Raw genomic sequence first — 23446 nt, 5'->3', positions numbered from 1 at the left:
GGTTAGTTAACTTCACAATAAAGAGCATTTAAAGGGAGTGGGAAACTTTCAGATAGACCCCAGATGAGCATTTGATGTCAAAAGACACAAGGGACACACTCAAGAGAAGAACTGTCCTAGCAATTACCATAAGCAGAACAATACAAAGGATTGTGGATAGTAAAAAGTTACATAAAAAAGGCAAAAAGTTATATAAAAAAAGAAAAAGGTGTAAGAGAAGAATATTGTATACAGGTGTTAATATGAAATTAGGGTATCTAAATGAATGTTCCAAAATGGAACATCACACCAGAAGCTGCAGAATTAGCCCATCTGGTTATTACTTACTGTACTCACAGGCTTCCACCTCCAATTACAATTATTTGGAAATGTTTCTAACCTGCAAAGGTGCTGAGTGACCATTGACACATCTTTCTTAACAAATAAACAACTTCAGAAAAACAGAGTAGCTTGCTTATCTAACCTTCTTCTCATATGTGTTCAATTCCCTTTGCTTTGGGTTTTCAAAGCCCATTGTAGAATTTTTGATGTATACTGTGGGACTGCAGGTATGCAAACCTTAACAAAGCTGAAAAGGTTACAGCTGCAGTCCAGACTTAACAGCCAATAACATCTGTGGAGTCCCATCAGCTTTACGCCTGTTATATTACTTCATCTTCTCCGTCAGAAGTCGTCTTGGCTGCAGAGTAACCTCTACATGTACTGTGATAAGAGTGGTAAGTCCTGGAACAGGTCAGACCATAAAAGGGACTTCAATAACTCTGAATGATTAGCTATCAGATAGGAGAACACCAATTCTTCCCAGCACTCAGAAAATGACAACATTCAGTGTGTGATACATTGCCATATGGAAAGGAAGGGAGAAGAAGAGTAATTTTGCATATGATGGATGATGGTAAGAAAAGAGCAACTGCCTTTGCCTTCAGGCCTTTATCCAGCAAAAAGTTAAATTATTCTCATATGGAAAGATCTGTCCCTATGTTCCCCTGGACAAAAAAGTAAGTAAGATTTTGTCCACTTTATGAATTATATCCCTTTCATTCAGTTTAAGGCTCTGCTAATAGCCACAGATGTAGAATATAATTTTCACATTTCTTGGCAAATGCACCTGTACTGAAACTATGAGAATTATGAATGGGAAGTTCTCATCCAACTCACTGCATAGTCATTCAACCAAAATTTACCACTTTCAGGGACCTTCCTTTATTTATTTCAAATTTGAGAATGCTGAACTGAATGTGAACGTCTTTATTTTCTTACAAGTCATTTTATCTCATCCATTTTTTCTTGCATCAAACCCCTTCTGAAGCTTTTGTCAAGGCTTAGACCTAATGGCACATTCATTCCACTTGTGAAGGTAGACCCTGGCGAATGGTTCTTTTTCTTCATTCAGTACTAGAGTCTGACATCAAGTGGGACAATGACCTTGCTGCTAGTCACAATAGTGAAAATGAACAGATAATGATAATGCCTGCAGTCTATGTGATGCTAAAAGGGAATCTGTAGAGGATACAGACTTTACTCCTGCATTGCAAAAACGTATTTACCCTACAAGGGTAGTGCTCAGAGAATTCAGGTAGATTAATCTCTAGCCCAATTGCAAATCATATGGAAAGCTAGACAAAGCTGTGAATGAAGAAGAATTTGTCTAGTATTTAGTAAATAAAATTTATTTTAAAATAAACATGGTTGTGTTAAAAATAAATAAACATTTATTTTTTACATGGTGCTTTGAAGTCTACCGGCAACTTGCTGTTGAGCCTGGGGATGCAGGGATGAGGTTTGTGGGGATGGCACACTGTTGATGAGTTAGACAAAGGTATTAAGCAAAAGTGCAATGTTGTAGGTTTTACATAATGGAATGAACATGCCAGTAGCACTACCACCTCAGTAAAGAAAGCCAGTTTATATAAGGCAGAGCAAGTCTATTGCTTAAAAGGCCATGAAAGATTTCATTAATGCTGTGGACAGTTACTCCAAGTGACCAGAAGCAATCAACAGCTGCTTATAAAAACCAACCAAACAACCAACATGGCAAGAATACAAATCTTTGTATAGGGACATGGTGTCTGCTAATGGATAACAATGTTATCTACTCATACCACAGATACAGTACAATACTATAGAGACAACACTTTGGAAAAGGTACTCGTAACAAATACTAGAGATCAAATACAGCTATTCTTTCATATTTGCCTCACAAAATGTAATTTCTTCATCCATGCACTGTGTCTGCCATTATATGCCTGCACCATATGCAAAGGCAGGTTACTGCTGTCTCCCCTAGCACTGCCCCGTGTGCTATGCTTTTCGTGCTGTCACACTTAGGTGCTTTATTGCTATCTATTCTCTCTCACTCGCTAAGGCAGCATCTATTCTTAAATGTAATCCCAGAACTGTGAAACTCAGTGAATGAAGAATTGTTTATTTATGCTGAAGAGCAATGTCAGCATGAAAACAGGTGACTTTATAGTAAATTACAGGTTTCAATAAGATGAATGTTTCCATCAACTAAAGCAGCAGGCTTCTGAGAAGAACTCCCAACACAAGCAGCAGACAAAAAAACCCCAGCCTAACCATATTTAAGAAGCAACCTGGCCTGTTTCTGAAGTGATTTTGTGATACAATTACCATTGAGAGCAAAGTGGCAGACTTAATGTAAACATCTCTTCCCCTCCCAATGCCTCCAGGTCCAATACTCCTTTGTCCTCTATTTAACGTAAGCAGAGTGTGAAGCAGCCACATAGGCTCATTTATAAGCAGTCCACTAAAGATGAGTAAACTGGACAAATAAATTTCACTGTAGCTGTTTTACCAACAAAACAAATTTCAGTAATATTTCTCTGTCCTCACATGCTCCCTCCCTTCTCAGAGAAGACGTGGAATTTCTGCCATTTTGGCTATCATGTTCTTCCTCAGAGACCCAAAGAAACAGGTGAAAGAGCTGTACAGTGAGCTAAAGTCTCCATTAAGATGTATTGTTTTTACAAGATGACTCAAGTACAAAAAACCCCACCAACTGTGATGGCTAATTGGTTTTCTGTGCAAAAAACCCAAACCTAAAATGTTAAGTTACCACACTACAGAGAGAAGGGAACTAAGAAGGCTCCCTGTAAGAAAAAAAATCAAGAGAGCAGACTAGTAGTACATGTTGATCCTCACTTATGAAGAACACTGTATTCAAATGATAATGTAAGGAGAATGGAGTAACTGGTCAGTTAACATATGATCAAGACAGATTCCGCTACATTTTAATGTGGTGAAAAGGTTAACTTCCTTCTGATAGGACATAAAGCACACACAGGGAGAGGTGTAAACCTAAATACGCACCTACGCTGCCAGGGAAGAGCCGACTTCCTTCTAGTCTCAAATGAAGATTTTGCAGAATGATCGGAGCTAAATCTCCCCTCCTTTCCTGCCCTCCCACCTCTTTTCATTCCTCTCCTTCCCACCCCCAACAGTTATTCTTCCCACCCTTCTCATTTCTTCCCAATCCACAATTTTTCCCCTACCTGGAAGGAATACTCAAAGTCAACTAGCAACATTTGACCTGTATTTTAGCTAGAACTTAACCATTCTGATGTTAATATATATACTATCAATTTTCAGCTACCCATCAACAGCTTATCTTTTGCCAACAGTACAAAGACCTGAGCTGGCACTGTGCATAGTACGTTTAGGCACAGCAAAATCTGCATCAGAACAATGATGATAAATGGTACTCTACTCAGATGGGCAGTATACAGAAGCAGGTTACAACTAGTGGAATTAGAAATGTTGGGAAACATAAGAAAAAAATCACTGGAGTGGCTTTACCCAGAGTTACACTGTATGTATCTCTTGATCATGCGCTGCAGCATTCTAGAATGTCCCTATTATCCAGGTATGTCCATCACTCAGGGTAATTGGGGGGTGGTGGTGGGGATGCCCAGGATAACGCAGTCTGCTGTATTAAAAATAGTCATTTCAGTGATATGTACCAAATAAGCAGATACTACTTAAGGCAAAAGCCTAACCAGTAAAAATGCTGAGTAATAAAAATAGCTATGAATCATCGTAAGACAGGTTGTCTTTAATCTACCTCTCTGAGACAGAGTTCAGATTTTGATACATGTGTTTGCCTCTCTTTTAAGGACAAAACTTATGAAACACTGGCCAGGGAGCTTTCCCACCTTCAAGGAGCTCTCAACACTTTAAGTAAAAGAAATATTTCTCCTCTGAAAAAATTAATACGAAGGTGATGTGAATACTAATACTAAGGTGATGTGACTTGTGAACGTATTTGTGGGTGGAATACGTACATATTTCCTGTCAGAAGTGTATGATAAAGTTAGTCTCCCAGTGCTAATAAATTAGGAAATATCAAGTTCAAGGTTTTATGTCTTAAGACAACACCAAAACTACCCTACCTCTGCTGCCACAGAAGTGTTAGATAAGTATTTTCCTTTGTATGCATGCTGACTAGTAAAAATGTTTATAACAGAACATTGCTTTCAAAGCTTGTTTCATGGATACAAGTGTCCCATTCTATGTTGATTTGTCACTTTTATTCATTTTGCTCTTTTCACGTGGGATTTATAAATGGAGACATGCTAGGTCTCGGTCCAATGACAGCTGAAATCACAGGGCCTGATTCAATCCAACCTGGGCAGTTGGACTAGATGATCGTTGTAGGTCCCTTCCAATTGATCTATTCTATTCTATTCTATTCTATTCTATTCTATTCTATTCTATTCTATTCTATTCTTTTCTAATTATTCACTGAGTGCAAGCAACATGTTGTGAGATCAGACCTCTAAGGAAGACTGAAAAAGGACTGCTTTTGTATACTATTTATCAAAGAGCAAATGTATGGAAAATTCTTGCACATATAAAACCTAACTAAAGCTGTAAAGCAGTCCAAAAACCAGTTAAACACAGACTCTCAGATTCTATTTTTTGTGGGCTGTCAATTGCAACTCTTCTACATGGCGGGACAAAGTTTCTCCTGGTAGCACACAGGGGTGGATTGAAAATATTTTGATACCTTGGAAATGATACATTCTCTGAGTTACTAATGTTTGACAAGTTTCTGCTGTTTTCTGATAAAGCCGATGTCCTTGACTGTAGTATCTGCTAAGACCAGCAACATGTACCTGGCAAGCCTGAAAAACTACCTAAATCAACAGACTAGGTAAGGAAGGAATGTGAAGGAAGTGCAGACTAGTATAACAGTACATGGTCATCCCCACTTATGCAGAGCACAGCCAAGTGCCATTCTCAGTAGACCACGAACATCTCTGGCACGTGACATTCAGTCCATATTCCATGCAGATACCCATGATAGGCAGCTGAATCCCATCCCCAGTCAATACAATCAGTGGAGCCTAACGAGCAATTTGGCTCGCTCTAAGGCAAAGACCCAAGGAGCAAGCCAGTTGCCAATACATTTGAGAGGCCCCTGCTATCCATTCTCTCTCTCATCCAGATGGCATTCCAGTAGGTGCTGGGTCTTCTACTCTTCCTATGTCGTATCGGCTAGCCCTGAGTAGATGTCTTGGCTACACCAGGGTGTCTCAGATGGCCTTAGACGCTTACATGCGAAAAACTGAATGGAGCTGAGAGCTGACAGCTCTAAGTAGCCTCACGTTTGGAGGCACTGATCGCCAAGGGGGACTTCAGCCACCCTAATATCTGCTGGAGGAGCAACACAGCAGGGCTTAAGCAATCCAGGAAGTTCCTTGAAAGCATCAGTGACTACTTCCTGACCCAAGCAATAGAGGAGGCAGTGAGGGGAGATACCCTGCTGAACCTCATGCTCACAAACAAGGAAGGGCTCACTGGTGATGTGAAGGCTGAAGGCAGCCTTGGCTGCGGTGACCATGATGGAGGAAACTCCGTGGTGGAGTTTAAGATCCTGAGAGGAGTGAGCAGAGCAAAAAGCAAGCTCACAACACTGGACTTCAGGAGAGCAGATGTGACCCCTTTGGGGATCTGCTTGCAGGCGTCCCATGGGATAAGGCCCTGGAAGGAAGAGTGGCCCCAAAAAAGCTAGTTAATGTGCAAGGATTACCTCCTCCGGGTGTAAAAGCGGTCCATACCAACAAGCAGGAATTCAGGCAAAAATTCCAGGAGGCTTCTATGTTTGAACAAGGGGCTTCTAGCTAAACTCAAACATAAAAAGGAAGTATACAGAAGGTGGAAGCAGGGACAGGTAACCTGGGAGGAACACTGAGGCACTGTCTGAGCACGCAGAGACATGGTTAGGAAAGCCAAAGCCTCCCTGGAATCACATCTGGCCAAGGATGTCAAAAGCAAGAAGGGCTTCTCTAAGTACAGCAGTGGCTAAAGGAAGACCAGAGAAAATGTGGGCCCACTGCTGGGTGGCGCAGGGGACCTGGTGACACAGGACATGGAAAAGGCTGAGGTACTGAATGTCTTCTTCACATCAGTCTTTACTACCGAGACTGGCCTTTAGGAACTCCAGGTCCCAGAGATCAGGGGAAAGTCTGGAGCAAGGAAGGTCTTCCTGGTAGAAGGTTAGGTGAGAGAATATTTAGGCAAACTGGACCTACATAATTCTATGGGCCCTGGTGGGATGCACCCATGAGGGAGCTGGCTGATGTCATTTTGAGGCCACTCTTGATAATCTTTGAATGATCACGGTGACTGTGAGAGGTGCCTGAGGACTAGAGGAAAGCAAATGTCACCCTCATCTTCAAGAAGGGCAAGATGCAGGACTCAGGGAAATGCAGGCAGCTCAGACTCACCTTGATCCCTGCAAAAGTGATGGAACAACTGATCCTGGAAACCTTTTCCAGGCACATGAAGGACAAGAAGGTAACTGTGAGTAGCCAGCACAGATTCTCAAAGGGGAACTCAGGCTTGACCAGCCTTCTGCGATGAAATTACTGGCTTGGTAGACGAGGGGAGAGCAGTGGATATTGGCTACCTTGACTTCAGTAAGGCCTTCAACACTGTCTCCCATAATATCCTCATGGAGAACATAGTATGGGCTTTAAGCACTGTCTCCCATAATATCCTCATAGACAACCTGATGAAGTATGGGCTGGATGAGCAGACAGTGAGGTTAATTGAAAACTGCCTGAGCAACTGAGCCCAGCGGGTGGTGACCAGTGGAATGAAGTCTAGATGGAGGCCAGCACCTAGCAGTGTACCCCAGAGGTCACTACTGGGTCCAATACTGTTCAACATCTTCACTGATGACATGGATGATGGGGCACAGTGTACCCTCAGCAAGTTTGCTGATGATGCAAAACTGGGAGAAGAGGCTGATACACCAGCGGGCTGCACTGCCACCCAGAGGGACCTCAACAGGCTGGAGAAATGGGCTGACAGGATCCTCATGAAGTTCAACAAGGGGAAGTGCAAAGTCCTGCACCTGGGGAGGAATAATCCCATGAACCAGTATATGCTGGGGGCTGACCACCTAGAAAGCAGCTTTGCAGTAAGCGTCCTGGGGCTCCTGGTGGACACCAAGTTGAACAGGAGCCAGCAATGTGCCCTTGCCACAAAGAAAGCTAATGGTATCCTGGGCTGCATTAGGAGGAGTGCTGCCAGCAGGTCGAGGGAGGTGATGTCTCCCTTCTACTCAGCTCTGGTGAGGCCACACCTGGAGTCCTGTGTCCACTTCTGGGCTCCCCAGTACAAGAAAGGCATGGACATACTGCAGAGAATCCAGCAAAGGGCCACAAAGATGATTAAGGGACTGGAGTATCTCTCGTATGAGGAGAGGCTGAGAGAGCTGGGACTGTTCAGCCTAGAGACAACAAGGCTTGCAGGGATCTTATCAGTGTGCACAAATACTTGAAGGGAGGATGCAAAGAGGACAGAGACAGGTTCTTTTCAGTGGTACCCAGTGGCAGGCCCAGAGGCAATGGGCACAGACTGAAACACAGGAGGCTCCCTCTGAACACAAGGAAACACTTTTTACCATGAAGGTGACTGAGAGCTGGAGCAGCTTACCCAGAGGAAGTGTGGAGTCTCCAACCTTGGAGAAATTCATAAGTGTTCTGGATGTAGTCCTGGGCAACCTGCTTGAGGTGATCCTGCTTGAGCAGGGGTGTTGGAGAAGATGTCCTCCAGAGGTCTCTTCCAAGTTCAGCCATTCTGTGATTTCCCTTAAACATATGCAAATTAAAATGTCTGGATAGCTCCCTGTGGTCTTGGGTTCCCCACTGCCAGACTTTTCATCACATACATGATTGTGGGCATAAAGGGAACAATGAATGGAAAGTTTTTGACACTAGGCTACACCTCATTTCAGATGTTCAGAAATGAAATTAGAATAGGATTGGCAGGTTCCCTCTGAGGGAGGAACCTGAGAAAAGAGCTTAAAGGAGACAGAGAAAAGTGTAAAGAAAAACAATAAGGAAGAGTGTCACCTGCCCAGTTCAACTCACGTGACAGATGAAGAACTATGGAGTGGAATCCATAGCAACTTAGGAGGAAAGATCTCTCCACAATGATTATTTTTGTATTGTTTAGTGAAAAAAAATAATAACTACATAAACCTATAATCTCACGCTGGTATTTCCAGGAGGGATGGCAGGTACAGAGAAAGGATTATGCTTTGAAACTCTCATTCTGCCCCTGGGTATTTCTACTTCCAGAAGAAAAACAGCAAAATGAAATCATACAGCATACCGCAAGTAAAGCTGATTTGCAGAGATTAAATATGATTCACATCTTCCCTACCTTCCTAATGAAAAGATAATTGCAAAAAAAAAAAAAAAAAAAAAGAAAAAACTGAGAAAAAGACTATGACCTAAAATTTGTAGTTACTTATATTTTACATTTGCAATTTTGGCCAATAAAGCTGGACTGACTACAGTAGACACTACCTGGCCTCCACGTAGCTAAAGAATGGCCTCCATGGGCAACGACTGCAGCTATCACACACCTTTTGCTTCCACCTAAACTCTAACTCCTGCCTCTGCATCCGGTCAGGGAGCTGCTTACATTCATGAGCACCTTTATCCCTTTCCAAAATTGCCTAAGATATGCTATCTCACTGCACTCAGAACTTTAGCCCACAGATGGCAAGAATAATTTTTCCCATGATATGGAGCTTTTCCTGGCATTGCCTCAGTCCAGTCACTCTATAAATAGTATATCAAAGGTCAAGTTGGAAGGAAAGAGAAAAAAGTCTCCTGGCAATCTAAATAGGCAAAAGCCACTTCCTTTTATTCCAGCAGTTAAGGCTAAGCTGTCTTTCCACACACAGACAGAATCCAGCTCTCATTTGTTTCTGATGGATCCCTTTTTTCACACCATGAGATTTCTCAGTTTTCATGTACCTTACATTCCCTTCTTAATGCAGATCATGGCATCATGTCCACTTGCTGTGGTCCTACAATTTCTGCCGACGACTACTGTGCTCACTGGAGACATAGCAAATACCCAAGCTGAAGTAACCCCACCATCACGAGGACTAGCGTGTTTTGCTTTAGTGAACGTTACCATTTCAGGACCATCCCAGAGAAAGCCTGAAGAAGAGCAGCTTCTCCAGAAACACCTCCCCTGTGTGCCTGCAGAACAACTTCACACAAAGTACCAACACCAGTTAAGCCACAGGCCTTGTCACTGGGGGTAGTACAACTTGATCATCCCCCAGGCACCAGTACTTTCCAAGAAAACACAGATTTAGCTCTCATTGATTCACAACATCCAGTGCAAGGACAGAGGGTTGCAGAGCTAGTACCTCAGGGGGCAGAGCAAGCTGCCACTTCCCATCAAGTCAAGGTTACTATGAAAGGAGCAGGCAGAGTTCGGGGTGCGCAAGCGCTTTTCTCTCAGCTTGTCTCAGTCATTTTTCATATCTTGGCACAGTGTCAGGATGCCACAACAGTTCAGCTGGGCGCAGCTCATCTCAGAGACACTGACCCAATTTTCCTCAGCTCCACCCTACAACACTCGCCCCTGTGTTGCTGTATTTGCCTGACTGCTCACTGGAGACAAGTTCCACCTGGGAGGCCAGAGGAGCAGTTTCTGACAGACTTCTAACATTAACTAGTATCAAAACCAGCAGAGTAAAGTACTGGAATCATGGAGTGTGGGGGTGAGGGGGGTGAAGAAAATGAAAATGGGGAGGGGACAGACCAAGAACCAAAGAAGTTAAGAGAGATAAAGAGGCATTGAAAAGCTCACTTAGACAATAAGGGCAGAGAGGAAATATTCCGAGAGCAAAACAAAATACAGCAAGGGGAGAGGGACCAAGAAGGGCACTCAGAAACTTCAACAGAGCTTTATGTACCCCCAGCACTGTTTTTAGGGAATGTGATACAGGTGACACTCTGACTTTTTGTACCCAGATATGATTTGGAACTGAGCTGGGACATAGGAAGACATTTAGAAGAGCATAAAATTGCTCTCTTCTTGACTGAGACAAGTGATCTGTTTCTTACATGGGAGTTCTGCTCCCAGGTGTACTGTGGGGCAGTAAGAATGAAGACTATCAAAAGTATGTGAGAGTATTGCAAATGAACAGAGTGTCAAAGCTGGCGTTGGAGTCAAACTGGGAGGGATGAATGGACATAGCTGAATTTGAGGCCTAGGGAAAACTGGATGTGCAGAGCTACAGAGGACCTCAAATGAGAATGACTCTAGGCAAAGCAGAATCAGCATGCAGTTTAAAAGAGAAGATAACTGGTATGGGCCATGCCACTTGCTTTAACTAGATAATGGGAGGCACTCCTAGAATAAGCCTTGAACTGAATCAGCTGGAAAGAGAGATGGAGTTTGGCAGTTACAGAGGGCTGGATGATGGAAAAGATTTAATAATTGATAATACTGTAGAAATACAATTTAGACATTACTCTCTTATAATGCAAGAAAGATGGCATAATTAGTATGTAGAAGACACACTAGAAAAGAAAAATCTAAGTAACTTCTAGATAAAACACTCCTTTTTTTTCCCCCCAGAAATAAACCTATGACTAGCTTATGGTGATAGGAAGTAATTTCCCACTGGGGCAGGCTAGTCCATAGTGATTGTTACTGTGTATCTTTCATCTTGTCCTGAATAAGGCGGGATTAGCCAGAGTTAGAAGCAAGGCATGGTGAAGCAATAGGGCCCTAGGCTGATCTAGAGTTTCGTAGTTTCTACAACTGTTGAGGTGGGGAAGAAATAGAGGAAAATGAAAGAAACATAAGGAGAGAAGAGTGTGGCTTTTGGGTTTTTTAAATGGAAAAGGAGAGCATCAAATCAACTGAGATAAAATAAATTAAGTCACTAAGAACTGTTTCCTGCTGAACTGTTGACAGGAGATCAGTTGTTAGGCAAAAGAGGTGGAGCTGAAGCAATTACTAGCTAGTTATATTTTGGGAGGACTGCCAGGGAATGGGCTGTGTGAAGAAAAAAAGGCAAAACAAGAGAGGAAAGATTTGGGCAGGGGAAGGATGGAATATGAGTAGAGAGCAACCACTGGATATAGGAAAAGCAGCAACTACTTGAAAAGCACCAAAATGTATGTGCATGTAGCAGAATAAGGCTAGAGAAGCTGATAAAGGAGCAATACATAAGAAAAAAAAAACCAGATAGGTAATATAGCACAAGGCACCAAACATTATTATCAACTGTGAGTTTACCTCAAAGTTAAAGCTCTTTACTCAGGAGAGGCTAAGACACTGGGTTTGTTCATTTTAAAGAAGAGAAGGCTAGGGTGGGGGGGAACTTATGGCAGGCATCAGCCACCTAAAGGGATGATAGAAAGAAGGTGTAGACACAAGGTGGTAGAACATGAGACAAAAGACACAAGCTGTAATAATCTCGTATTACATCTTATTACAATCTCCTTCTAGACAGGAAAAAAAAATTTCACCATGGGTTTCGTCAAACATTGGAACAGTTGTCCAGGGACATTGTGGAATCTTCACCTTTAGGAATAATGAAAACTAGACTAGAATAGGCCCTGAATGACCTAACCCAATTTGGTCCTGTTTTGAGCATGGGGTTGGAGCAGATGACTTCCACAGGTCCCTGCAATGTAAATTATTCTATGGTTTTAAAGGAAGCATCTTTTAAGTGATTAAAATCCAAGAAAAGCTTACTGTGTTTTTTTTTATTTTTTGCTACTAGTACATGAATATTTTTAGCAAACTTCTGAAGCTCATGCTTTAACAGAAATCTTAATATATCCTTAGCCTCACGTACTGAAAAAAGTTTATCCAGGCTGGTGAGGAAGGGCATCTCTTAATAACACAAAAATAATCATGTAATATCCTTCCCAAATGAGCCCTCAAACAGCTGTGTGCATAGTTACTAGCTCCTGCAGTTATCAGTAATACAGATGTGATTCCTTCTGCAATCAGAAGGGACTACATATGGCCACAGGACACGAGCAATTTTATGGAATCCTCTTCTCCATCTGACTTCTTAGTACACCCTTGTATCCTACAGAAGAAGAGCCAATTACAGCTACTACAGAAGACAGGCAGACCTTTGCTTCCTCAATACTCTCAGAAACATTCAGGGAAAGAAGAGAGGAGAAGAAGCCATGTGCGGGGTTAAACTTGGCAAACAGCCAAATACCCACCCAGCCACTCTCTCACTCCCCCTCCTCAGCAAGACACAGGGAGAAAATAGGATGAGAAAGCTTGTGGGTAGAGATAAAGACAGGGAGATTGTTTACCAGTTATTATCACAGGCAAAATAGACTTGGCTTGGGGAAAATTAATTTAATTTATTGCTGATTAAAATAGATTTGGGTAATGAGAAAACAAAAACAAACATTAAAACAACACCTTTCCTCCTCCCTTTCCCAAGCTCAACTTAGTTCTTGTCACTCCAAACTCTTCTACTCCAGCCAAGCATCACAGGGTAGGATATGGGGTGTGCAGTTTCTCTCTGTCACTCCTTCCCTCTCACACTTTTCCTCTGCCCCAGTGTGGGCTCTCCACGAGCCACAGTTCCTTCAGGAAATATCCATCTGCTCTAGCATGGGGTCCTCCACAGGATGCAGTGGCAGATATCTGCTCTGGCGTGGACTCTTCCACAAGCTGCAGAGAATATCTGCTCCAGCACCTGGAGTACCTCCCCTCCTCCCTCTCTGACCTTGGTGTTCCCTCTGCTGTTTCTCACTCTTTTTGTTCCTTCCTCCTCTCTCTGGCTGGTGTTTTCTGCCTCTTCTTAAATATGTTTGTACAGAGGTGCCACACATGGGGCTAATGGTCTGTCCTGTGGTGGGTCCGTTGCGGAGCTGTCTGGAAAAAACTGTGTCTGGCACGGGACAGCCCCTGCCCTCTTGCCATAGAGGCCACCCCATCAGCCCCCACCACTACCAGAACCTTGTCACATAAATCCAATACAGCATGATACCCAACACGGGGACAGCAGTCCAAGTCCAACAAGGGGACTTCAACAAGGATGCAAAGACCTGGCCCCAATCTCATGATTTAAATAGCTCCCTCCACTCTATCCCTTTCTAAATATGGTTCCATCTATGTTTTTATGCTATAGTCCCATGATCTCTCCCTCAGACATCAAAGCTGGATAAAGGGAGAAAAGTCAGTCCTCTGAACTACAGAAACAGCAGGTGGGTGGCTGGAGGGTAATTGCAGATGTAGGGGTATACTGATACAGTAATGGCACATTTTCAGTGATGTGGACAAAGATCATATTGGGTACTGCTATTGGGACTGAGTAGAAAAACAGACATGGAGCTTGATTGGCAGAACTGTCTTGGCATTAATTTGTATTTGGACTTGAAAGAAAAAAAAGATAAACTCTGTATTATTAAATTAATAGTTCTACTTCAGTGATTTTTCAAGCTAAGAGCTCACCTTTCTTCTTCATTTGGAAGTAAGCTTAGCACTTTATCAAGTAGTCACTTCTCTTTTTTCTCCACATTGTCATTTTTTAAATACTTTTAAGAATGTCTCAGTCATGAATTCTAAGTATTATTTTCAAAAGCATCTGGTAACTTAAATCCCATGTGACTTTTAGCTAAAAGGCGATGATAAGCAGTGGGCAGTGAATCCCAAGAAATACACTATATTGTAAAATGGTTTGTGGGGATGGAATCTGGGAACAACTGTTTTCAGTGATGAATCTATTGATCTGAGAGAAGATGTGGGACAACAGCCAATCCATCCAGAATTTTGGGAACCAGTAGCCTACGATGGCCTAATCACCCAGAACTTTCAATTTCTGGCCTTCTATGTGGAAAAACACTTACAGTTGCAGGAAACCTTGCAAGGCAAGGCACCATGTGTGTATACATCTACAGAAAGAAAAGGAGCTTCGGTCCCAACCTTCCTTTTTCCTCTGTAAACTGCCATTCTCCTTTCTGACTGTTGAGCATGACAAAAAGTCTACTTGGATAAGTGAAAAGTGAATCCCACACACACCACATCCCACATCACCTAGAGGGCTTACCAAAGGATGTTGTTTCACTCTTCTATTTAGCTGGAGAAATTGGCCATATAGTAAGAAACAGCAGACAGTCTTATGCAACTAATGAAGGAAAGCATCTTAACTCATGGCAGGGGGCAGGAAAAAAAGGGCTTTCTATCTATCTGCTCAGAATGGTTCTTGTCAGATTCTTTGTTCTAAATAAAGAGGTAACAGCTGGTCCAGGAAGGGCTCCACAGGCTTCCATATGGTGAGGGGGAAGGCGATGCCTACACACTCTTCTACTAAAGTATAAGAAGGATCCTTCCTTCTCCTTTCTATCCTTGGCTCATTCTTCAGTCTTATTAAAGATGATCTGCAGGATCATCAGTAGAAATCTGCCCTGAGGCTATTGCTTTTGTTCTGTTTTTCATATAGAACACTGCAGCAACTCTGTATCGTAGTGTACTTCTGTTCTTAGGAAGAAGGGAGAACATACAGAGGAGGAGTCCTGGAAAGGACTCCATGCAAAGAAACACCAAGCAAGGGGACAAACTACGCTAGCTGAACGTGCCTCCATTCAGACAGGACAGCAACATATTGTTAGCAGGAGAAGAGATCAGGAATGGTGATCAAGCCAGAGGAGTTTAGGCAAAACATGAGGAGAAAAAATACCTTCTACATTATGGTTCATTATTTGGTTGCCTTTGGCTGTTCTAAGCTGTTCATGGAATCTCAGGAAGCAAATGATGGGAACAGTGTTTTGTAGTTTCATAGACTGTCATTTATTGGTTATTCCTTAAAATATTTACCATTTTCATCTATCTCCAGCTTCTGTGATAATGGGGCTGCAAGGGAGTATCAGCTTTCATTGAATGCTACAAAAAAGGGAAGATAGATTTTTTAAAAATCCCTATTTTTATTTGCCAAGCCTAATTTCCATATTTTTTGAGTGTTTAAGACTACTATCTGATAATAAATTATTGACTGGCAGTTTTCCTGGACTGTGAACTAGTCATGCTACTGAGGCAGACAACAAAGCTGGTGCCATATAGATACAGTCTGAGCTTTCAGTCTCAGGAGCAGCACTATATGAATGTAGTTACATTTATTTCAGGATGAGCAGGATAAAGGCACATACATTTTAATAATTCTCAAAGCTTAAACAAATAAAAAGCACTTACCAATATTAATTGCTTTATAAGTCTCCAGCACAATGAACTGTATTTTAATAAAGTTATTTTGCATGACCCCAATCACTTCACGAAACAGGAATTTAAGGTAACATATTGACAACCATTAACTATCCATTGCATTTGCACTTGGTGTTAACCAGAATATTTGTACTATCAATATCCCAGTCAAACTCTTATTTGAATAAATAACAATCCAACTTCAAAAATTGTGTCTGCAACCAAACGTAGGTTCCATTTAATTTAATTACATTTAATTTTTTAGACTACTAAGTGTGGTGCAGCAACATTTTACATCACTCAGAGATCTTGAGTAGATGCATATTGAAACCAAGGAAGCACCAGAAGAACATTATACACAAAATTACACAACCAACATAAGCAGTTTGGTCTTGAGACAGTCACGACATTAGACTGGGTGTTCAGGCTTGGCCAGATTTTGGCCCAATACTATTACTGGGTAATACGTAATTTATTCTAATTCCTCCTACAAGCATTTCACAGAAAATACCATGGGCCCCAGGGCAGAGAGCGCATTAGAGGTAATGATAATACCATTATGACAGTTTTTTCTTACCAAGTCAGGCTCATAGATCCTTGCTGCATGTTCCCTGTCCCATGACCAGACTGCTGCCATTTCCCCTTTCTTTTTTTTATCACTAGTTCCAACAGCACTAGCAAAAGGGCCCAAACTAGTTAGGATGGTAGAGTGTATTAGCTCTGGGCTCATCTTTCCTCCATGTGGCATCTCTCCTCTAATGCTGTTGCCTCTTGGGAAAGAAGTGGAACTATGTTAGAGCTGGCTAGTTACAACTCCTGCTAATTCTGTGTATGTAGCGTAACAGGCTGTCTCTGGTGGCAGCTTGAACTAAGGCCTGAGTGGAGTTCCCAACCATGTTCTTAGCACCAAGAAGTGGTTGCTCCAACTCCAGTCTGAGGCACTAAAAGTGTTAGAAGAGGCTGCTAGTAAGCATTCTCTGTGAGAAATGATTTAATATCCTAGCTCTGTGAACTTTTGGCAAATGCCAAATACTACTAATACAGAGAACCAACAAAGAAGTGGCTGCCTAAACGGTCGGCAAAAAGACTCTCTTACCTTGGCAGGCTCGTTCATCATCAACAGGCTGGTAGCCAGCCTTGCAGGTGCATCGTCCAATGGCCACCATCCACTCCCCTTCTCCATTGCAGTGCAACCGAACACCTGAAGACCCAGTCATGCTTGTCTCTTCGGCATTTGGTACACACGTCCCTGGTGATTCCACCAGTGAGGTCCTCTCCCCTCCAGCAAAAGTTTCAGGGAAGGAGGCAAATCCTTTCACCACAGCTGGGCACTTGTAGAAAAAGACTTGGACTGCCACCAGGGACATGCAGGCTCCTGAGTCCTGGAAGGCCAGGTAGAAGCCATGCTTGGTGAGTGGCCCAAAGCTACGTACTTTAACGTTCATCTTTACCACCTTCCCAGTGCTGTCCACCTGGGAAAAGCTTTCATCAGCTGCAATAGTATCCACTTTGGTCCAGGGGCCCTCACGCCACTCTGGCAGTTCCTGAGAGGCTATGTCAGCCTCCGACTGGTGGTAGTAGAGTGTGAAAGTCTCCTTGCAAGAAGAGGCCACAGTGCGCATGCTGGCACAGTCTCTCACAGAGAAACGGAGGCGGACATGGACTCGGTGGGCTCCACGTCGCTCTATGAAGTGAGTACGCAACCAGTTATTCTGACCTGGTTCAGCCACGTTACAGACTTCAAAGGTTCGGATCAGGCGCTTCTTGTCATCCAGGACACTTACCTCATCCCACTATAATGGATATATGGGAGAGAAAAGGAAGAAGAAATAGTGAAAAACAAATGGATTCAGTGCTCAACTGCACCAAAAATACAGGACAGGCCTTCTTCTTCCCCTCCCTTCTCCTTGCCATGCCTACGACAAGAACCTGCTGGTGGCATGTGCAGCACAGCACTCTAGACAGGACAAAGTATGACCCTGTAAAGAAGAGCTGTTAAAGCCTGCAAGTTAAGAACTGTTGTGACAGAAAACGTAATTCATGCAAACCTGTCACATGGCACTGAGAATCTTAAAATCAGAGAGTCACACTTTCTTCCCTCCTATTTCCCCATCTCTCACGTCCAGAGACAAGACTCACAACACAAACAAACGAGACAGAGAAACAAGACGCTGTTCTTTGGAGAAAACATTAAAGCAGAAGTCCCTTCTACCCAACGTTATCACAGTTGGAGCTGTGCTCTGCCATGTCCAATGGACACAAGCCAACTCAGCATAGCCACTACAGGGGCAGGTCCAGGATCTGTTTTGTGCCAGGAGGAAGGCACAAGGGAGGGATAGGGAGGGGTGGAAGCAGGTTACTGCACGGAGCTGTAAGAGAAACTCCTCCTTACCCTTTCAGCTAGCTTTACAGAATAGGTACAAGGCCCTGGGTATGACAGACAAAGCGCATAATGAGATACAAGAGAAGGAACCTGTGCAAGCACTCTCACCAAGGTCAGATCGACGAACTCCTCACAACAAGACCTGCATTAAGACCAGTGCTGAGAAGAAACAACAGCAAGTTGTCATTGGTGACTCCTTCCTGTGTGAAACAGAAGCACCTGTTTCCAGACTGGACCCTCTTTTCAGGGAAGTTTGCTGCCTCCCTGGCACCTGGATTAGGGATGTCACCAGATAATGGAAGAGCTTAGTACAGCCTTCAGACTATTATCCACTCCTGCTCTTTCATGTGGGTACTCATGTTGCAACAAAAAGTCTAAGGTCAATCAAAAGAGATTTCAGGACCCTGGGAAGAATGCTAAAAAATTCAGGAGCACAGGTAATGTTTTCCTCAATCCTCCCAGTAATGGGGAGAGACTTTGGAAGAAAGCTATGATATCAGCTATGATATCATTGGTATTAGTGAGACTTGGTGGAATGAGTTCCACAATTGGAGTCCTGGGATGGAGGGCTACAGGCTGTTCAGGAGGGATAGGCAGAGCAGGGGAGGTAGAGGAGTTGCACTGTACGTAAGGGAGAGGTTTGATTGTACAGCCCTTACAGTTAGTGATGATGTGGTTGAGACCCTCTGGGTGAGGATTCGGGGGACATAAAACAAAAGAGATGTAGTGGGTGTCTACTACTGATCGCCCAGCCAGGATGTTAGCACTGATGAGTTATTCTACAGGCAATTAGGAGAAATCTCTCGATTGGTAGCCCTTGTCCTTATGGGACACTTCAACTTCCCAGACATCAGCTGGGAATACCATACTGCTGCGATGAGCAAGTATGGGAAATTCCAGAAGTTTGGGGAAGAAAACTTCTTGTCACAAGTACTCAGTGAGCCAACTAGGAAAGATGCCCTCCTAGACTTCCTTTTTGTGAATAGAGAAGCACTTGTGGGAGATGTGATGGTAGGTGGCTGTCTTGGCCGCAGTGATAATGAAATGGTTGAGTTTAAAGTTTTTGGTGTAATGAGAAAAAAGGACAGCAGATTTTCTACCCTGGATTTCCAGAGAGCAAATGTTAAGCTATTCAGGGAGCTACTTAGAAGTATCCCCTGGGAATCTGCTTTTCAGGGCTTAGGAATCCATGATTGCTGGTCCGTTTTTAAGAACCACCTTCTAGAAGAACAGGAGCAGGCAATTCCAGCATGTTAGAAGACCAAGTGGGGCAGAAGACCATCTTGGCTGAACAGGGAACTCCTCGTGGAGCTCAAGAGCAAAAAAGAAATTGTATGATCTCTGGAAGCAAGGTCAGGCTTTGCAGGAAGATTACAGAGCTGTGGTTCATATATGCAGGGAAAAGACACAAAAGGCCAAAGCTCAACTAGAGTTGAAACTGGCCAGTGTTGTGTCAGACAAAGACAAAGGCTTTTTTAAGTACGTTAATAGCAAGAGGAGGTCTAAAGAAAACATTGGACAGATACTTGTTAAGATGGTCACCTGACTAATAGGGAGGAAGAAAAAGCAGAGGCATTCAATGCTTCTTTTGCCTCAGTCTTTAATAATACTGATAGACCTTGGACTGCCCAGTCCCCTGAGTCGGAGGACCACAAATGCAGAAGAGTGACTTTCCATTTGTGGACACTGAAATTGTAAGCGACCAGTTCTATCAGCTGAATGTTCGTAAGTCCATGGGGTCTGATGGGATTCATTCCAGAGTACTGAAGGAGCTAGTGGATGTTACGGCAGGACCCCTCAATCATCTACCAAAGGTCTTGGGAGTCTGAGGACGTCCCTACTCACTGGAAGCTAGCCAATGTCATTCCAATTTACAAGAAGGGCATGAGGGAAGACCCAGGAAACTACAGACCTGTTAGTCTAACCTCAGTACCTGGGAAAAATCATGGAGAAGATCATACTGGGTACCATTGAAAGGCATTTAAAGAACAATGCAATCATCAGGCACAATCAACATGGGTTCACAAAGGGAAAGTCCTGTCTAGCTAATTTGATATCCTTTTATGATAAGGTCACCTGCCTAGTGGGTGACGGGAAGGCAGTAGATGTAATTTTTCTGGATTTTAGTAAGGCTTTTGATACTGTCCCTCACAGCATCCTTCTGGACAACTTGTCCAACTGTGGGATGAGCAGGTTCACGGTGCGCTGGGTGAAGAACTGGCTGAGTGGCAGGGCTCAAAGGGTTGTAGTGAATGGGGCTACATCTGGCTGGCGACTGGTCACTAGCAGTGTTCCTCAGCGCTCAATTCTGTTCAATATATTTTACATCAATGACCTGGATGCAGGAGTTGAATGCACCATTATCAAGTTTGCTGATGATACCAAACTGGGAGGTGCTGTTGACTCTCTTGAGGGACCAGAGGCCTTGCAGAGGGATCTACATAGACTGGAGCACTGGGCAATCGTCAATGGTATGAAATTTAACAAAAAGAAATGCTGGATTCTGCACCTGCGAGAGAGGAATGCCAGACACAAGTATAAACTGGGAGAGGAGCAGCTGGAGAGCAGCCCTGCAGAAAGGGACCTGGGGTGCTGGTTGACAGCAGGCTCAATATGAGTCAGCAGTGTGCCCTGGCAGCCAAGAAGGCAAACCACATCCTGGCGTGCATTAAACACAGCATAACCAGACAGTCAAAAGAGGTGATTATCCCGCTGTATTCAGTGTTGGTGCGGCCTCACCTTGAGTACTGTGTGCAGTTCTGGGCCTCACACTTTATAAAGGATGTTAAGGTACTCAAATGCATCCAGAGGAGGGCAACAAAGCTGGTGAAAGGGATGGAAGACATGTCCTATGAGGAACAGCTAAGGACACCAGGTTTGTCTAGTTTGGAGAAAAGGAGGCTGAGGGGCGACCTCACTGCTCCCTACAGCTTCTGGAAGAGGGGACGTGGAGAGGGAGGTGATGATCTCTTCTCCCTGGTATCCAGTGATAGGATGTGTGGGAATGGTTCAAAGCTGTGTCAGGGAAGGTTCAGACTTGATTAGGAAACATTTCTTTACTGAGAGGGTGGTCAAACACTGGAACAGGCTTCCTAGAGAGGTGGTCGATGCCCCAAGCCTGTCAGTGTTTAAGAAGCATTTGGACAATGCCCTTAATAACATGCTTTAACTTTTGATCAGCCCTGAAGTGATCAGGCAGTTGGACTAGATGATCATTGTAGGTCCCTTCCAACTAAAATATTCTATTCTATTCTATTCTATTCTATTCTATTCTATTCTATTCTATTCTATTCTGTTCTGTTCTATTCTATTCTGTCTGGTGGAGGGATGGCTGGAGACCTCATGAGTGTTTCTGAAGGAGGGTGGAAGCAAGAGGGTAAGGAGGTGGCAATATTATCCCATTCAGTATCCTCCTCTCTTAAGAATCTGGCTTTGCACAACGTACCGTGTTCAAATTTTTCATATGTACAACATCCATAAAACAAGTCTCATTGGTTCCAGTTTCCCTTTCTTCATCAGCTGCATGCACGCCTTCCCAGCAGAGGTGTGGTCAAGAAAAGGACAAGGGAAATGCTTACCCCATCAGAAGGGTGGGTGGTCCAGCCAATCTCTGAGGTCTCTCCAGTTGTATCCAGAAGTATTTCTGTTTATATTTTAAAAAATTAAATAAAAAAAAGTATTTTGTGCTTTTCCAAGTCAGGCTAAAATCTTATCTGTCCCTCACAAGACTGTCTCTGAAAAAAAAACCCAAAAACATGTCTTGTAGAGGGCTTCCACACACCCAGAATATACATTCATGTTTTGAGATTAAATATGACAGGCTACGTCCATACTTGTAAATTAAGTAGGGCCAAGACAGGGGCAGAGGCACTGGGCACATAATCATGCTAACTCATGGTTAGCAAGTTGCTTGGCAATATTCTGGCCAGACAAAAACTTTCCCAGGCAAAGTGTAAGCACACTGACAGCATGCAGCAGAGCTATCATAATGAGCAGTACAGATGAGGCCACCCTGTTTTTGGAAAGGGTGGGACAGAGGGATGAGTTACATGAACGCACGCCAGTCTCCTCCGGACTATGGTTGCCCATTTTATTTGCAGGTGTAAATGTGGACACAAGGCCAAGACACTTTTGTTTCCAGCTCTGGAACCTAATTTCTGTGGGAGTTTAGGATGATGACCCAGTTGATCCTGTAATGGATTCACTTTGTTCTGGAGCTCAGCATTAGGCTGCAAGCCTGCATGCAAGTCCCAGTTTTAACAGAAAATCAGTATTAAATAGTCTCTTGCATTATACTGCTCAGGTGTAGGGTACATGCAGAACTTCACAAGCCTAGTTTATTCCCACAAATAGTCTGCATTTCCATTGTTATTGAATCTACCACTGGAGACAGGTACTAGACTGCTCTTGGAGATGTTATTCTCTGTTCAGGTACAAAGAAATACAGAAGAGATTGTGACAGTGCAAGCTATAGACATAGTATTCTCCAGAAGTGAATGTCAAGGTCTGAGACCACCCTGGAAGTTACTGGTATGCAAGTATGTGAACTTTTCTGTGTACATTTATAGTGAAGACATAGGGGAAGAAAAAGACCCTGTCAAATAGGTATTTACATGTGTTGATACATACTGTGCAAATTGACTGGTTTTTCTTAAATTCTGGAAAGTCAACCTCTTTTGTTTGCTTACTTTAATTTTCATTTTTCTATCTTGTTGCTTTGTTTAAAAAAAACCCAACAAACAAACAGAAAAAACCAAAACCCAACAGCAACATCCAGCTTGTTTACAAACAGGATTCATTATTCCCCTTGCAAAGGTTTAATGATATGATTGTCCCAAGTTTTATGCAGGAGAGATCCTCAATATTCCCAAATTTCCAAATTATGGATTGCTGACTTCACTATCCCTATCAGTGCTCCTGGGGATTCGCTCCACATGAATCAGCAGAAAGGAAAGACTAAACTCATCCTAAAGCAGACATGATCAAGTGAGCAAGTTTATCCAGACCTCAGGCTTCATCGATGTCCCCGAACTGATGTTCCCTATATTCCTACAGGAGATCATATATTTCTTAGACCTTCTGAGGAGCTGATGCAGTTCCTTGCTTCAAAAGCAGTGCAAAAATATCAAGGCTGGCTTGCCAGAACTGGAAAGAGCTATTGGTTACAGCTAAAGCATGACCCCACTAAAATTACCTAACAGACCTCAGGAAATCCTGAGCAGCTCGGTACTCAAGCATAGCTCAGCTCAAATGGTTCCTCTGAGCGGCAAAACATTTGTGAAAGGCCTATGCCTCCTTGAGGCATAGTCTTCCCCTAGGCTGTCCTGGCAGCAGAGGGACTTGGCATTCCCCCATGCACCTTACTGTCTGAATTGCACAGTCTGGCACAGGGGTTGCACTCTGTCATGTCAGTACTTTGCCATTGTGTTCCAAAATATGGCTTTGATATGCTGAAATAATATACAAGGTCATTTTTCAACCAAGAACGAAGTTTTTTTCTAATCAGGTCTGAGTCTCCCATTTAGCAAAGTATAATGC

At 43.2% G+C, this 23446-nt stretch overlaps 1 protein-coding gene across 7 annotated transcripts in view; it reads right to left on the bottom strand.

Moving 5' to 3' along the window:
* The window catches only part of LOC142413546 (ephrin type-B receptor 5), an 84033-nt gene that overhangs the window by 33377 nt on the left and 27210 nt on the right, over positions 1-23446 (bottom strand). For all 7 annotated transcript variants that reach the window (XM_075509817.1, XM_075509803.1, XM_075509809.1 and 4 more), the window contains 2 exons: positions 21487-21551; positions 16622-17318 (listed from right to left, as the gene is read on the bottom strand). In XM_075509817.1, coding sequence (XP_075365932.1) covers positions 16622-17318; positions 21487-21551 — 762 coding nt within the window. The remainder of the gene's footprint in view (positions 1-16621; positions 17319-21486; positions 21552-23446) is intronic.

Source organism: Mycteria americana, chromosome 1, assembly GCF_035582795.1.
Source record: "Mycteria americana isolate JAX WOST 10 ecotype Jacksonville Zoo and Gardens chromosome 1, USCA_MyAme_1.0, whole genome shotgun sequence".
NCBI lineage: Eukaryota > Metazoa > Chordata > Aves > Ciconiiformes > Ciconiidae > Mycteria > Mycteria americana.
The sequence above is the reverse complement of the archived record's forward strand: the minus strand, read 5'-3'. Positions and strand labels throughout refer to the sequence as shown.